At 37.0% G+C, this 17,171-nt stretch overlaps 1 protein-coding gene across 1 annotated transcript in view; it reads right to left on the reverse strand.

Moving 5' to 3' along the window:
* Window positions 1-16,851, reverse strand: part of stk40 (serine/threonine kinase 40) — a 34,127-nt gene extending 17,276 nt beyond the window's left edge. Inside the window, exons 1-6 of the mRNA XM_028818792.2 lie at window positions 16,586-16,851; window positions 9,068-9,197; window positions 8,471-8,556; window positions 8,250-8,393; window positions 7,010-7,237; window positions 1,847-1,899 (exon numbers count right to left, since the gene is read on the reverse strand). Coding sequence (XP_028674625.1) covers window positions 1,847-1,899; window positions 7,010-7,237; window positions 8,250-8,393; window positions 8,471-8,556; window positions 9,068-9,185 — 629 coding nt within the window. The 5' untranslated portion in view covers window positions 9,186-9,197; window positions 16,586-16,851. The remainder of the gene's footprint in view (window positions 1-1,846; window positions 1,900-7,009; window positions 7,238-8,249; window positions 8,394-8,470; window positions 8,557-9,067; window positions 9,198-16,585) is intronic.
* Between the last annotated feature and the right edge of the window lie 320 nt (window positions 16,852-17,171).

Raw genomic sequence — 17,171 nt, forward strand, 5'->3', positions numbered from 1 at the left:
CCTTGGGGGTGCGTTCAGCCCCCCCCTTCACAACGCGAGCGGCAGAGATGCGAAGCCCCCTAGTATCTCTAAGTAAAATTACACAGCCCTAACAGCTTAATACTGAGAAAATGTTCCAACCAAACGACCAAATTGAATCCCTCGACTCTTCTGTAGAATATTGCTCTAGAAAAAATAATTCATTGCTGCCTTCTTAAAAAAAAAATAAACACAAAAAGGAGGCTAATTAAGTGTTAAAATTAATTAGTAATTAATTAATACTACTATTCTAGTAGTCAGTTGGCATATCATCATAAACAGTCCACAGAGGATGCCATAGCCCTTGTATTGTGTACCATCCTGGCACATCTAGAGTTCCATAACTCAGCATTTAACACTGTTGTACCAGCAAAGATAACCAACAAACTCCTCAATTTAGGACTCTATACCACATTCTGCAACTTTATTTTGGACTTGCAAACTAAAAGATCTCAGCATGTGTAGAGTGGCAGCAGCACAACCTCCATGCTGACCTTCAGCACAGGTGCACCACGGGGTAGTCTCCTAAGCCCCCTTCTGTACTCCTTGTTCACATCCTGCAGACTAATCACCAACAATGATAAGACAACTTACAGAGAAGAGGTCTACCTGTTGAAACAGTGGTGCTAGGACAATAATCTGAATTTTAATGACCGCAACATCAAAAAACTGGGCATAGACTTTAGGAAGAAGAAGACCACACTTCCATCTGAATCAGCATGGATGTTGTTCCATGATGAACTGAAGCAGTAACACACTTCTTATCAAAAAGTCTGAGCACAGTCTCTATTTCCTCAGACATCTGAGGGTAGCTCAGATTTCACCATCTGTTCTTACAAATTTCTATAGGTGCACAGTAGAGTACATGCTCTCAGGCTGCATCACATGTTTGGCTCAGCACCTGCTTGGCTCAAGACCATAAAATCCTGCAGAGAGTGGTGAAATCACTGGCACCTAGCTGCCTTCTGTTCATGACCTATATAACACTTGCTGCCTTAGAAAAGAAAACAGTATGCTGAATGACCTCCGACATAATGCACAATTACTTTTCTCATTGCTACAGGAACACTGACACTCACACCAGTAAATTCAAGATTGTAATATTGATGAAAAGTCAAATCATAAGAACAAATATTTTACATATCAAACAGAATATATAATACTTGTGAATACATACTGCATATATACACAAATACACAAACACAGTAAATGTTGCATTCAATGCATTTTTTGATGGTGTGTGCACCTTCTTTTGGTATTGTTTTATTGTCAACTGTTCTGAGGGGAGACTTGAAAGTAAGAATTTCATTGTGTTGAGTATACATAACAAATTTAAAAACATCTTTTTAAAAGATGCTGGAGAAAATAAACCTTCAGGGCTTCCAAGTCCAAAAGGTTGCCATTCCCATCTGACCATTCGATCAAACAAAAATATGTTTATGAGTATTGGCTAAAGCACTATAAGAAGAGCCTAAAAGTAAATTGTTTTTCCCCCCCATTGTGTTGTCTTTGCTTAAATATACAAAGAGTCTCTTAAAATTGTTTGGATTAAAACAAAATACACTCAGGGAAGAAAAACCTAAAATAAAGCAAATTATAATTTAAAACTAGTAAATTAAGTAATTAAAAATCATTCAGGGCTGAATGATACAGTATATTTAGTCCAGATTTGGTAGATGTTGAAATTTTACTCTACTTTTTCATTTTTTCTCAAAACTGTACTAGTGCCTAAACTTTATTAGGCACACACAAAAACATACATACATTCATAAATAAACACTTTGAGATGGATGTCAGGGCATCAGCAATCACATTACTTTAAACGTACCTTTTATTTAGCACCATGTTCCCTAACTTCAAGTCCCTATGAACAATATTTTTCTGGGGAAAAAAGAAAGACAAGATTACAGCAAACAAAATCCTAAAACATATAATACATTTGAGCAGAGAAATCTGTCTCATGTTGACCTGAAAACAGTTTACAAGAGAGAAGCCCTCTTGTATTAAGCAAGCCCGGTGTAGACATTTTTTTGTTTTTATCCATGGGAAAGAACACCTGAGGACTATTACTAGAGGGAATCAAGTCATGAGAGGACATGAAAATAGCAAGCATTAAACCGTGTGCAACATTAGCATCCTTGGAGGATTTTTCCCAATCTAAAATAAACAAGCACTTTCCTCAAGAAGGTTTAACAGCCTATGCTTAGCTGTAGTGTATACTTTCAAAGTGAATATTAATAGCCATATAACAGTTAGTGCGTTTACATGCATACAAAAAACCGGGATAAGGTGAGTAACCCAGTTAAGGCAGAAACCTAGTTTCTTAAAAAAAAACTCCCATTTACATTTGCAAGTACACATCTGGGGCCTCATGTATAACGCCATGCGTATAACTCACACTACAACATGGCATAAGCACAAAAGCGTAAATGTGCTTACGCACAAAAAAATCTAGATGCATAAATCTGTGTGAACGCCAACTCCCACGTTCTTCCGCGACATAAGTCCCCGGTCAGCGTGAAAAGTAACGCACGTGCACGTGCCTTCTCTCCAGCCCCAGCTCCTCCCAGAATTACACCTCTTTGAATATGCAAATCAATATAAATAGCCCTTAAGCTCAACCTTCTTTGAAAAGACAATGGCAAAAGCAAGAGGGAAAATAGAAGAATTTCAGTGAATACCAAATGGAGGCAAAGAAAAACATACTATTTGTTGGTTTAAACAGTGGTATAAAGAACAAAAGAAAGTTGATCGAGTGACATCGTGTCGGAGAAACTTGAAAGCTCAAGTTCACAAAGTCACACAGTGCCTGAAATAAAAATAGAAGTTGTCACATATCAAAGTCGCCGTGAAAGGGCGAGTCGTAGCCCACCGTCTGAGTGTCATATGAAAGCTTATTAGGGTACAGAGAAAAAAAAAAAAAGGCACACAGTGGGGGAAAAAAAGCATGAAACTTTAACCTCTAAATTTCCACTTTAATCACGTAGTTTATTTTGTCATTAAAGTAGAACATCATAAACTTCATCCTAAATCATTTAATTTACTAGTTTCTCAATCCCATCGTACCTAAAGTAGCACATTAAATGCTTTGTTTTGTATTTGATCTTCTATGTGCTCTGTGTGTGAATCACTACATGCTTCCGGGCTTTCTCTTCCTCCGACAGGACACAGAATCCATCACATTCATGATACTACAGCTCTCTGAATAATTAAAATACTGAGATGTATACGTGATATCATTTTCATAATGATAGGAGTTAAAGCATGTTATTAAACATGGGAACACCGTGGCACAGTAATTGTTCATGTCTCACGCAAGATGCTTGCTGAGCCATGCGCGACCTTCGATGAAATTCTTTATTGTAGCAGTACTGTCTATTTCAAAACGTACTAACCCCCAATTCCTGTCCTTCCTTTTCTTTCTCCAAATACCCAATCGCCACACAATCAGCTCTGTAATAGACATTAAGCCATCTGTAAGCTTAGAACGTCGATTCTTCAAAACTTTTAAGGAACATCGAAATATCTTCGTAGTACGTGTTTAATTATTCTATCCATCTATCCTTCCAGTGTCATGTCAGCACCAGCAAGAATACAGTGCGAGGCAGGAACAATCCGTGAACGGAGCGCCAGCGGCTTGCTAGTGCTGCGGCACCGTGTAGTTAAAGTTTTAACTGTATAATATAAAAAACATTTTGCTGCATTTCATCTTAAAAATGATATCGTCATCATATGTAAATATGCGCTTTATAAAGTGACTCAGGTTGTGCAATATTATAACTATCGCAAGTTTACAGTGAGGTAATTGTACTTATAAGTTATATAACTTATTGTACTTGTAAGTACAAACAGTTCTACAAGGACTGATTGAGTGCGTTTAGAGTTCTTAGGATGAAACTTTCTGAACTGCGAGGTCAGTACAGGAAAGGCTCTGAAGCGTTTGCCTTACGAGAGCAGTTCAATAGACAGCATGGCTGAGGCAGCGTGTGCTTGATGCTCTATACCGATAATTCTCTTTCTGATCAGCTGCTGTACAGCTGTGATTCACATTCAGATAATATGGAAGAAGATGATTCGATGTGGCAACACCTAACGGGAGCAGCTGAAAGAAGAAGAAGAAGAAGGTGCAGTGAGAGTAACAACGCTAAAGCAGTTATGGTATTTGGAATAGTTTTGACCATTCTGTGGACCATTATATTGTTACAGGTTAATTACAATCAGATGCATTAAACTAATAAACATTATGTGGTTAATTTCAGTGTATTTATAAAGCCGCGTCAGGGATGTGGATCTAAAAAAGAAAGGATAACCACACAGGAACAGTAACACTAATCTGACACTGGGTGCCGCCAGTCTGGAAAACCGAGCAGAGAACTTGCGTACGGCAGGGTATGAGCTACCGTGGAAATGTGCGTGGCTTTACTTCAAGTTTAGGTTTTATACATCGCGATTTGAACGTGGAAACGTTCTTACGCAATATTTTTGTGTGTACGCACCGTTTATACATGAGGTCCCTGGAGTTCACCTTTGGCAAAACGGTACGTGTGCTTCTTGCCTTCCACCTAGTGCAGCTGGGATAACAATGTAGGTACTTTCATTTCCATAAAAAAAGTATGGTGTTTGATTACATTTTAAAGTAAAAAGTAACCTGACTACATAACAAACATTATGTTTAATGTATTACTTATGCTGCTGATCTTAGCACTGTATGTTCAGCTCTTCAATGTAAATGTAGTAATTTCTGAACTATTGAGACAAAGTGTCCCTTCTCCTGGTTGAAACAATGTGATCGCCCAAGCATTTACCTCAGGAAGTTTATCTTGTGGACATTTCAACTCATGGCTGCTAAAAGCATGGGGGATAGCTATCACATGTGCAGCCAAACTGAGTATAATAGAATTGAGCATATTACATAAATCTTTATCAGTAACCTGACCAAATAACTATGATACTCATGGAGAAATCAACATGTGTTAGCCTGGTTTCTCACAGAGCAACAACTCTGTTTCTCTAACAGGAGTAAAGTTTTACATGGCATGGATATTAAAGTACATGTAAAAGTACTCCGAGTTTCACACTCTACACTGCAAATTACCTTAAAAATATGAATTCATGTAGCAACAACTGTATGCCTCAAAGCATGGCAAACCGATCTAAATTAAAAATGATTTCAAGATAATAAAAAGTTTAAATCCAGTAACTACAAATTAAGTCAGTGATTTAAATCTAACAATAAGAAAACAGCACTTCTACAGAACCTTTGTTTTCACTATTGTCCCAAATGGTGCTGGATACTACAACATGAATTAGAATTCTACGATTTATGATTTGTAAAGAAAATCACTGATAAAGGTAAAGAAAAATCTTAGCAGATCAGTTTCAATATCACATGTAAATGTAAAGCTCTTTTTTGACAAAATTTTGCTTTTTGCCGTCTGCATGGAAGAAAAATTAAACACAATGTGAATAGATGGTCTACCCTCCATCTCATATTAGCAGGGAAATCAACCCTGTGAAGATGAACATCCTTCCCAAGTTTCTTTTTCTATTTCAAAGCAACCCCATATACATTAAATCATTTTTTAAGAAATGAGATTCAATCATAACCTCATTTATTTGGAATTTGAAACATCCACGGATCCAAAGAGTAACTGTACAACAACCTAAAGCAGAAGGGGGTATGGCACTACCCAACATAATTTTACTACTGGGTGGAAAATATACAGGCCATAAAGACCTTGATATTGACACAAATTGATGAAAATACACAAGCCTGTCGTTATACTCAATGCTATGTGCCCCTGTAAATACAAATTATTGTCAATACACTAATAATCCAATGGCTCTTCATTTACTCAGAATATGGAGCCAATGTAGGAAGCACTTTAAAACAGTGAAACTCTTATCTGTTGCACCTCTACACGACAAACACCTTTTTCCACCCTCTCAAACAATATTTAATGTTTGGAAAAATGTTCCGGATTAAAACACTTAGAGATTTGTACATAGATAATGTCTTTACGTCCTACAAACAATTAAGCTTTAAATGTAACTTTTCGTCAACACATTTCTTCCACTACTTTCAAATTAGAAACTTTGCCAAATTGAACCTGCCCGAATTTCCTCACCTCCCACCAATTTCTATTCCAGAAGAAATATTGATCAGTCTTGTAGAGATGCTATCTGAGTCTTCAATATATAAAAACATTTTAAAGCTCCTTCCTTTCAAAGATCCCAGGGTACAATGGGGAAAGGATCGTTCACTTAATACTTTAGGCAAAGAGTGGAAGGCAGCCATGCACAGAATACACTCTAGCTCCGTATGTGCAAAGCACTAAATCATTCATCTTAAAATCATTTATCAAGCACATTTATCTCATTTAAAATTGTCCAAAATGTATCCAGGGCAAGATTCAGCCTGTAAACATTGTAATCAAGCTCCAGACTCACTGGGCCACATGTTTTGGGCATGCACCAAACTAACACCAATCTGGACAAAAATCTGTGAATGCCAATCAGCACCTTGGTGGCACAATCACTCCTAAACCATTAACAGTGGTGTTTGGTGGACTCACAGATGGGCTTAAAATGGAGAAGGACAAACAAACTGTAATCGCCTTTATGTCAATACTAGCACATGGACTTATCTTGCTCAACTGGAAGAATCCCATTCCATCCCACCCCACCACTTTCAAGTCAGCAGTTAACTGACGTTCCATACCATTTGAATTTTGGGGGGAAATTTTTTTTTTTTTTTTTTAAATATGGCAGGATTTAATTAATTATATTTTAGAATAAGCTTCTGCATCGGTGAAAAGAATACTCTTCCTTCCTTGCTGCTTTTAAATATTTGCTCTGGTTGTTGGCTCTCATCTCTTTCTCTCGGGTGGGGATTGAAATTTAGTTTAAGTTTGACTTGATTGTATGGAATGTTATTTGCTTCCAATTAAAATAAAAATGAAAAAACATATATAACAAGACATACAATTACCTTATGTAATGCTTCTACAACTCGTACCACATCATAGAATATTATGATAGTTTCTCTTTCGCTTAGTCGCTTCTCTTTAATAACATAATGCTGTAGATTAATGAGGTCAGCTGTTTTGTCACTGAAATCATGGGCACAAAGGCAGTCTAATACTAAACAGATCCGCTTCTTCATTTTTCGAACCAATTTGTTGGCTTCATGATCGTCAACAATTTCATAAGCACGATCCTGTAAACAAAACATGGTATTATTTTTTGTAGCATTTTTTTTTTTTTAACATTTTCCATCTGAAACATTAGTCATCTCTCATTTCCATGCAAAAGACAATTTCAGCTGTATTAACCATTATATTTGCAACATATGCAAACCTAGTCCTACAAAAAAAATGGAAGAATTAGTAAAAGGCTTCAAAAGAAGTGATAATTGGTCTACACATGACTTAGAGTAATGGTTCTCTTTTGTTTCTTTGACTACAAATGCCTTTAAAATTTAGATTAGAAGATTCAAGCTACTTCTGTGCTTCACACCCCTCAACTATTATGCTAATACTGATCATTATAAATCAACTATCTGAAAATTCACTTGCTGTCAAGCAGATGCAAACAAAAGGAAACTAAAAATCTCCCATTAAGTAAACTGAAAAAAAAATTAATTTTATAAGATAAAAGCTGCAGTGGACGAAAACTAAACTGATAAATGTATAAGGCATGACTCATTTTTAGTAGGAACAAATGCAGTGGAGTGCAATGTAATGCCAATTGCAATATGTGTTAAATACTGTTTAAGTGAATAATTATTTCTACTTTTATATAAAACTAAAAAAAACAATTTTGGAAACTTATTTGCCCAACAGTGCTTATACATTTTGCTGTATCACCTAGTTAACTGAATAAAAATCCTTTACAAAAATGATAATTTATTAATGTATATCACAGAGGGCTGTTTAATACTATAACAATAAAAAAAACCAAAGCAGTCAGCAAACAGTCCAATTCCCTTTTAAACAATTTCACTCTATTTAACAAAACAAAAAAATAAGTGGCTCTTATTAAGGCTATTCGAAGTGTGTCATTTGTGCATTCTATGTAATTAACAGTCATTTGATACATATTATTGTTATTCCACTGTAGCTAACAAGTCTTATTAAATTCAACTAAGATGCAGGGAAAAAAATTATACAGCAACTAGTAGCAGTAACCATTTCACTTTCAGATGAAGCAAGCACTAAAAACATTCTTACCTGGAACAAGCCATGATGATGGACAACACCATCCTGGTTGTGAAGCAAAGACAGCAGGGAGTACTCTGTATGCAACAACATTTTTCCCTGACGTTCTTCTTGCGTTTCTACTCCTTTCTCACCCCGTTCTTCCAAAGTAAGAATCTTAAAATAAAACAACGGTAAAAGTCAGACAACTGCCACGTAGTTCAAACTACGCTTTGCTGGTATTGCACACTCACCTTTAGCTGATAAAAATCATCAGTGCCATCTTTTCTTGCCAAACACTGAACTATACTTGGCACAGGAGAGTTGCCTAATCGAGGCCCTGTGAACCAAGAATAATCAGAAGTCACCACCAAGCAAGGTTTATAGAAGCTCAATGAGCATTCTACAAATGCTCCTTAGATTATGTAATACCATACTACATTTCAAATGCTGGTTTTCCAAAATAATTGTAACTTGTTTTCCTGTAAAACCAGCAAGTTTTACCAGATCACCAACAATTTAACACGAATTAATATTTTGCAGTTAATAGAAGATTAACTAAGCTGTTATTTGTCTGACAATAGTTCAGCCATCCACGTATTTAAATAGCAGATGTCTATACAAAACTTTGTTAAAAAAACAAAACACAAACACTACTGACTGCATGCTCTAAAAATAAAATGTAAAAAAAAAACAAAAAAAAAAACAACACCACTTGAAGTTTCTGAATTTAATCTATTAAAACTTAATACACTAGTCCATATGAATATGCTGTACATTTAGACTAAATAACACACATAAGGTAAAGGTAAACATTTAAAAACTATTGAATATCTGAAAGTAGTCAGTACCTAGTATAAAAGGCCCAGCTCTCTTAGCATTGTTCCCAGCAATACCAGTACAAAGAACTTTACTGGCCCTGGCTGATGTTTCTCCAGCGCCTCTGTCTGGTGCTCTCCGCTTTAGCATCCTAAAGCAACACTAAATAGAGAAAGAAAGAAGACATAAGAAAACAAATATCATGTCATCAGCAACATGAATACAAGAACTGTACACAATGTAAACTGTGCAGTAGTCGTATGAGCCTGTTGAATAAAAGAACTGTCAAGTCTTTGTGAAGATTAAAAACAAATTACTCAACATCACCAGAAGGAAAACAAAAACCTTTGCTCACATTTTTGTTAATCTATAATATGTAATAATCACAAAAATAAAGAACACATGGATGTACACAATGTCACAAACGTGAAAGTTCAGAACAACTGAACTGCAATTTAGTCAAGTGAGCAAACATTCATGTATAAACTTGTACTCTTGAGGATTCCTCCTGTCATATAAAATGTGTATTTAGTATGCCATAATATAACAAATGTAGCTTTCAACAAAAAACTTTTTCTTTCAAATTCCTGCTCCTGCAATAACTAAGTTATAAGTTACTGTAAGAACACTTCTCCTTTTGTGTTCTTGATATATCATTATTTTAAAAAGTCTTGTTGGCTTCCAAGAACTGAAACTTTCAATAATCGTAAAAATACTTGTCTTGCATGCAAATCTGGATGAGAGCTTCCTTTCATGTAACTACTCAAACTCCGTGTTTACACATTCTGTTTTATTTAATCAAAAGTAACTAATATCTCTGCTGATTTAATCTGAACACTTTCCATGTGGCATAATAAAACAAAAATATAAATATGGAAACATTCAACAGTGATGCACACTGCTTTAATTTAGAATTCCAGAAATACAGTACATGTGAAATTCAAAGCAGTGAAAAGGCACAGGAAAAGTGCTGCATGCTGTGCTACACAGTTTGTCTTCTTAGCAATTATGAAATGACTAAACATTACTACAGTGCACTTCCAGGCTGCTTCCATAACAGCAGAACATATGACCAAGTGCAGTGAATCACTTCTTCCCTGGAGACTCCCTGCAGCTCCAATTTGTCATCAAAATGAAATGTCAGCTTTTAAACGTGTAAAGCAAACACACACACATGCTTGCTTTCACAGCTGGCTTTGGGGGTCATATGTGGATACTGTATACCCAGAGACTCTCCCACTAAACTGTTAATCCGGACCCTCCTTATCATAAGGAAAATTGTTTGGTTGGCTGGGTATACTCAATACTGGTATCACCTAAAAGATATTTTTTCAAACATACAAAACCATGAATACAATTACAATTTTCATTACATACAAACTGATCATGAAAGAATGTATATTCCTTGTGAACCAGTAATTCATTTGACAGTTATGGGGACTGGAGAAAATCTACTGTAGTGTAAAAGTGTCACCAAATCTAGTCTGAGTAATTGGTTTATGAATGAAACTTTATATAAAAAAAAAAAAAAAAAAAAAACCTGTTGTTGATCTGTCATAAACATAACATTGTTTTGAATGATAAAAAATCTGTCACTTCTCAAATATTTAAAAAAACATCTGCAACTCTAAACAAAAGTACAAACTTGCACCTTTAAACACTAGACAAGAAAGACAAATGCATCATAAATTGATTTCTTGCAGCATCTGTTAAATGGAAAGAATTACACTCCTGATTTTTGAGTCGTGATCATTTCTGACTTTCATCATGTTAATATTTCTAATTCTGATCAAGATAAAATGCAATGAGAGGATGGTGGTGTAAATAGAGATGAAATGTTAGTTTAGACACACTGATGCCACTGCATTTGACTTGTCAGTGTCAACCCTTTCCCAAACTATGTTCCTGCATACACTTTAAACACCCATCACAAATAAAGAAATACATACTGCAAAAAACTGAAGAAATAATTGAATACTGTTACTTGCTGCTCTTATGCTTCCCTGCTGTATTTCTGTAAAACATGTTCAAAGAAAGGAAATATTTGCTGTAGCAAACACCAAAGAAAAATTTTTTATAAAATATTATGAGGGCCTTTACCCAAGGATTGTTATTAAATAAACAGTTTACATATTTATTTCTTATAACACTGAAGTACAAACACATTAAATGACTTGCTCTATGACACACAGAGAGTGGAAGATGGAAATTGACCTAGAAACCTCGTAAATCTAAAGAGGGAATATTAAGTGCTGGCAGTCTGTTAGACATACAGAGTATGTATGCAGCGCTCCACAGGCACAGTTTTCAAGCTTTGGGTGGATGTGGACCCTTCTACATTCTAAACACAGCTTTGTTTGATTCAGAAGCATTTGGTCTGTATAAGCATATCTCTCTATTATATAAAAAAAAAATCTTTGGGAGGGAGACGAGACGGAATCTTCTCGGAAGACAATTTGAAGTCCCGCGAGAGACACATTAACTTGCTCCCAGCTCTTAAAACGATGACAAGTGACAAGCAAAACACGCAGCTCACCTGCAGCAAAAACCCAGCAGATGATCCGACCGCTTCTCCTAGCGTGTGTTCAGCCACCCTAACCCATCCCCCCCCCCCCCCCCCCCCCTTCACAACGTGAGCGGCAGAGACATGAAGTGGCAAAAGGACAGCTGCTGTACATGCTTTAAAATGATCAACGGGCAGTGCGACAGCAACAGAAAGACAAAAGATGATCCGACAGCATCTCCTTAGCGTGTGTTCAGCCGCACCCCCCGTCACAACGCGAGCAGCGTTATACACCCAGCAAGAAAGAGATTTAACCACGCCTGGGGCCGGAAATAAAGGACAAGTATTGTTTTTACAACGTCACGCGAGACAAGGCAGTGAGACATAATTTAAAACAAGTCCATGGACATCTAGCATAACAGTTGTTGGATTGCTTTTTGCAGACACGCTTCATGTGCTCCTAGTTCTTAAAACAATGACAAGCAACAAGCAAAACACGCAGCTCACCAGTAGCAGAAAGCCAGCAGATGATCTGACTGCTTTTCCTTACCTTTTTTTCAGCCACCCTAACCCCCCCCTTCACAACGCAAGCGGAAGAGACACGAAGTGGCAAAAGGACAGCTGCTGTGAAATGGCTTTGAAATGATCGGGCAGCGAGACAAACAGAACACACAGCTCGCCAGCAACAGAAAGACAGCAGATGACCCGACGGCATCTCCTTAGCGTGCATTCAGCCTCCCCCTCCCTTCACAACGCGAGCAGCGTTATATGTCCTGCGAGAAAGAGATGTAACCATGCCTGGGGCCGGAAATAAAAGACAAGTATTGTTTTTACAAAAGTTTTAAAGTAAAAGTGAAAATAATACATATGTAACAATTCCCATGAAAATAATCTCTTTAAATTGTATATTCAATAAACCAAACCCGGGGGTGGGTAAACGAAGCGAGCAGGGGGCGGAGCCCCCTAGTCTTACATAAAAGCAAAACACCATGAGCTGCAAACTGAACAAAGATACTACATATTTTGATTGGTAAACATGTGACTTGTAAATCCACCAAGTAAAGTTAAGAAAAAACAACCCTGTCCAACTACCTTGTGATGACATTTCTCTGTAACAGGCAAATTATTACAAAAAAATTGCTATGTATTCCACCTAATGAACACAAAACTGAAAGCATTCAGCTTTTAGTGATTACTTTATCAAAGACTGAGCCATTTTTCTTTCTCTAAATACCTTGTTTTAAAAGAACTCAATGATTGTAATGGTTTTACTGACATTCATATACATTACATTTTAGCAACAATAGCTTCCCAATTCTTAATATGCAACTACAAAAAAATAGTTTCCATAAATTACAATTGTGCAACAATTCATCCAAGGTCAAATAAATTATGAACCATCAACAATAGATGTGCAAATGTCCATTAAACGTCATAATGTCAAGAAGTATCCTGGTGTCAAAGTCTGCTGTTCCTTATATAGTCACAGTACTGTAACTGCAGACATATATAAGAAGAGGGTTTGTTTTCAAATGACCATATAAAGAGGTACTAAATTTAAATATGAAGGAAGTTTAAATAAAATCCACACCAGACATCTTTACATTAAAATATAAAATTGCCTCTTAACAGTAAATGGAAGGGACTGGAATATAAGCACAATAAAGTACTAAACAGATTGCTGTGCAACTAAACAGTCTGAGGATATTACTGTCACTTCATTTTATATTATAATAATAATCTATACATATAAATAGCAGTTACAAAACTGCAATAAATTGAAAACCAAATGTTAAAAATATATTATATATATATATATATATATATACACACACACACACACACATACACATACATACATACATACACCAGAAGTAAATCTATAATCTAAAATGCTAAAAGGCATAAGCAACAGATTACAGCAAACTGAGTCCTGCTCAAAACTGCAGGGTCACATCATAAGCCAATGTACATTGAATCGATCAAACACATACAGTGGGGCAAAAAAGTATTTAGTCAGCCAGCGACAGCCCCAAAACATCACTGCTCTAGAGGAGATCTGCATGGAGGAATGGGCCAAAATACCAGCAACAGTGTGTGAAAACCTTGTGAAGACTTATAGAAAACGTTTGACCTCTGTCATTGCCAACAAAGGGTATATAACAAAGTAGTGTGATGAACTTTTGTTATTGACCAAATACTTTTTTTCCACCATAATTTGCAAATAAATTCTTTAAAATCAGACAATGTGATTTTCTGGATTTTTTTTCTCATTTTGTCTCTCATAGTTGAGGTATACCTATGATGAAAATTACAGGCCTCTCATCTTTTTAAGTGGGAGAACTTGCACAATTGGTGGCTGACTAAATACTTTTTTGCCCCACTGTATTAGGTGGCACAGGAAGTTTTGTCTTTCATTTGCTTTTTAAATACTTATTGCTAGTTCATTGTAGTTTTATTCCTTCTACTGAATGGATTCCTAACTGGCAAAACCAGTATAAACTACCTTCGTGCGCTTCATTTTGAACTGCAGTACTTGGCAGTATTTTAGACATTGTTGGATAAAATTTGACCACAGGTATTGTGATTATGAGAAGATTGTTATGGACAAACTCTGTCACCAGGTTCACACCAGTATTGTTATACCTTGGATATGTGCTACAATTACTTCTTCTGTGCACAGTAATTAACCTTGATTACTTCAGACATGGTGGTGGTGAGCACAAAGATCCAGTGTCTTAGGTTCAAATATCTTGCCCAGTCACTGATCTCATGGAGTCTGCACATTCTCTGTGTGTACCGCCTAATCCCCCAAATATTATGGATACCACACACCGACCCAAACAAAACCCCACCTCCATTCCAAAAGACACGAGTGCAAGATTAGCTGATGCTTCCAAACTGGCACTATGTGACTGAAGGTGTTAGCACAAGGGAGTCCTGTGAAGGACTGCTCCTGTGTCCAGGGTTGGCTCCTGCCTTGTGCCATCTGGTGCCAGGACAGGCTCCACTCCCATGCAACCCTAAATTGGGTTAAGGTAGGTAAAAATGTTAAATTACTTATTTGCCCATTTTGGGTTACTAGCTTTTGCAGATGAATAATACAGATTACAAATACATGGCAATATTTTGAAGAAAACTGGCAACAAATTAAAATGAGATTCAAACAGAAGTGGCAGAAAAGGGGAGAAAGCAAACTTTTAAAATGTCAGCCCAAGGTTCTGCACAACTTGGAATTGCAGTATATCAGTATTTTGTACAAATACAAAATATATCTGTATATGAATGAAAAGTGTTAAAAGATTATTTCCACACTGAAAAGACAAAAAGGTTAAGGAGAAAAACGTAGTGGCTGTATAACAGACAAAACGTTGTGTCTTTAATCTTTTCTCTTCAGTGTGTAAATAACAAGTACCTTTTATCCTTTGCAAATGCTTGCTTACAACAAACCTAAACTATCTCAATTAGATAGAGCGATCAACTGATAATCTCGAGAGAGATGGATAAAAGATTGCATATAGCCAATAAAGATTAAATAGATGACTAATTAAAATATATGACATAATCTGCTGTGGTTTGTTACTTATATTTTTGTCACACTGTTTGGAACACACACTGTAAAAATAAATATTTGCAATTTTCTGTTTTTAATGTTTGCTGACAAGCAATGTCTATTTTTTATGATTTGCAAAGTTTTTTGTTTTTTTTTATACTGCAAACAATAACTGGGCAGCACAGTTAAATAGACGAACTCCAGAGCCTCCCACCCCTTAAATGTACATGCATAGGCGACTAAAATCAATAGGTTGGCATACAATTCATATTGTTTTTTCTTGCTTGCTAATGTTGTGAACCCAAGAGTATGTTTGATTATATGCAATACACAAGAACACACCAGTTGTCAGTAGGTACCATCACAGCATTTCAGTGCCACCTAACTTACCGAACTGTTCAACTATGCAACACAAGGCTGTCAGGTCCGACCTCATCACTGACTCTACAGCCCTGAGCAAGCTACCTAACCGACTGGTGCTGCAACCGCAGACAAGTCAACGATTGCACTTTGCACCTATGATTTTCGTCTTAAATAAAAATGTCAGCCGAGTATTTTTTTCTTGTATTCTCACCTGTAATCCGTTTGCCTGTTTGAACAAATGACAACAAGGGGAATGACATTTAACATGTCATTAACTCTAGAATGTTGATTAGATTTTTAGAATATCCCCAAGAATATGAATATTCGTAAGAATAAACACGCCCAGCAACTTTAACAATACAATCCAGATTATTTCAATAATGACTGATTATGAGGTAAAACACTTGCAAACTGACCAATTAAAAACGCAATATTAATATCAATTCCTTTTTTTTTATTAAACCTCAAAACTGTCTCACTAACGAAGTAGTAATCCGCTGACACATAGACACCCGTTCCAATTATAAACTCTCCGTTAAGCCCCTCCCCTTTTCCAGTCGCCTGCAGACGCGAGACATTTAAACATTACCAATCATTTTGAGTCAAACACTGGGACTGCACGTATTAAGATAAAACTCAGAAATCATTGATGTTTCCAAATGCCAGCGCGCAGTAGGTCTAACCTGAACACTCGGAAGAGCCCCCCTTGCCGGTCTTCTTTCCAAGACTTTGAGATTTGTTTTTCTTTAAACGGCAGCTATACACAGAGCGCGCTGCAAAGTTCAATCAATGCTTCGGAACATTTTAAACTGAATGCACGAATTACTCGAGCATTCTATTGTTCTATTCCACCAGTCACCTCATAGTGCCTTCAGGCCCGTTTCTGCTCCCAACAAAAACAGTGCAGCAACACAACAGAATTGGCAGTAGCGGCGTGTGGAAACATCCTGCACCAGCTTTATGGTTCTCTCCATGCCGATCCTAGCCACAGTTCTTCCATAATCTAAGCCCCTGTGGACCGAATATTAATTAAGAACAAATAACATTACCGAGTTCCAGAGAAACAGTCGGCAAGGTACCGGGCGCAGTTTTCAGGACTCCGGCGAGTTATTTAAGCAACAACAAACTTACCTTCCGCCAAACGCAGCCGGGTGAAAGGAGCTCTCTACAAGCCAGGCATGGTTTCCGCGGTTATGTACAATAAAAAGGTACCTCTCCCCCCCACCTAGAAAGCCAACAACCCGTACGGGGTCGATCTGAACTTAGGCTACCCTTTTTCTAATTGTTAGTGAAATGAACGATCAGGAAAATTCTCCGCCTTTCGAACCACAGATCACATCTTTCCATAGCAGCACCACCTGACAACGGACATGACGCACATCGCAGTAAAAGGACGCATGCGTACACTCATCAGTATACACGCATATTCATTGACCAATCATCGGCGAGGGGCAGGGGGAGGGCGTGCTTGCACTGGACAATGAGAACTTCGGATACGCTTGTAGTTACGCGTGCAGTGGTGCTTTTTCTGTCTAGCGATTGCGTAAGTGCAGAACTTCATCAGTATAAATACCAAGCTTAAATTATGTCAAGCACTGCACAAGGTTTACTTTTTGTAATTGTTTTGTCCCGGCGAATTCAAGAAGATATTGTTATATACACCCTGGCAGCTTCGACATTTACATTCGACTTTGAAAAGGTTGTTCTTTGCACATTG

Source organism: Erpetoichthys calabaricus, chromosome 14 (genome assembly GCF_900747795.2).
Source record: "Erpetoichthys calabaricus chromosome 14, fErpCal1.3, whole genome shotgun sequence".
In the NCBI taxonomy this organism is placed as follows: Eukaryota; Metazoa; Chordata; class Cladistia; order Polypteriformes; family Polypteridae; genus Erpetoichthys; species Erpetoichthys calabaricus.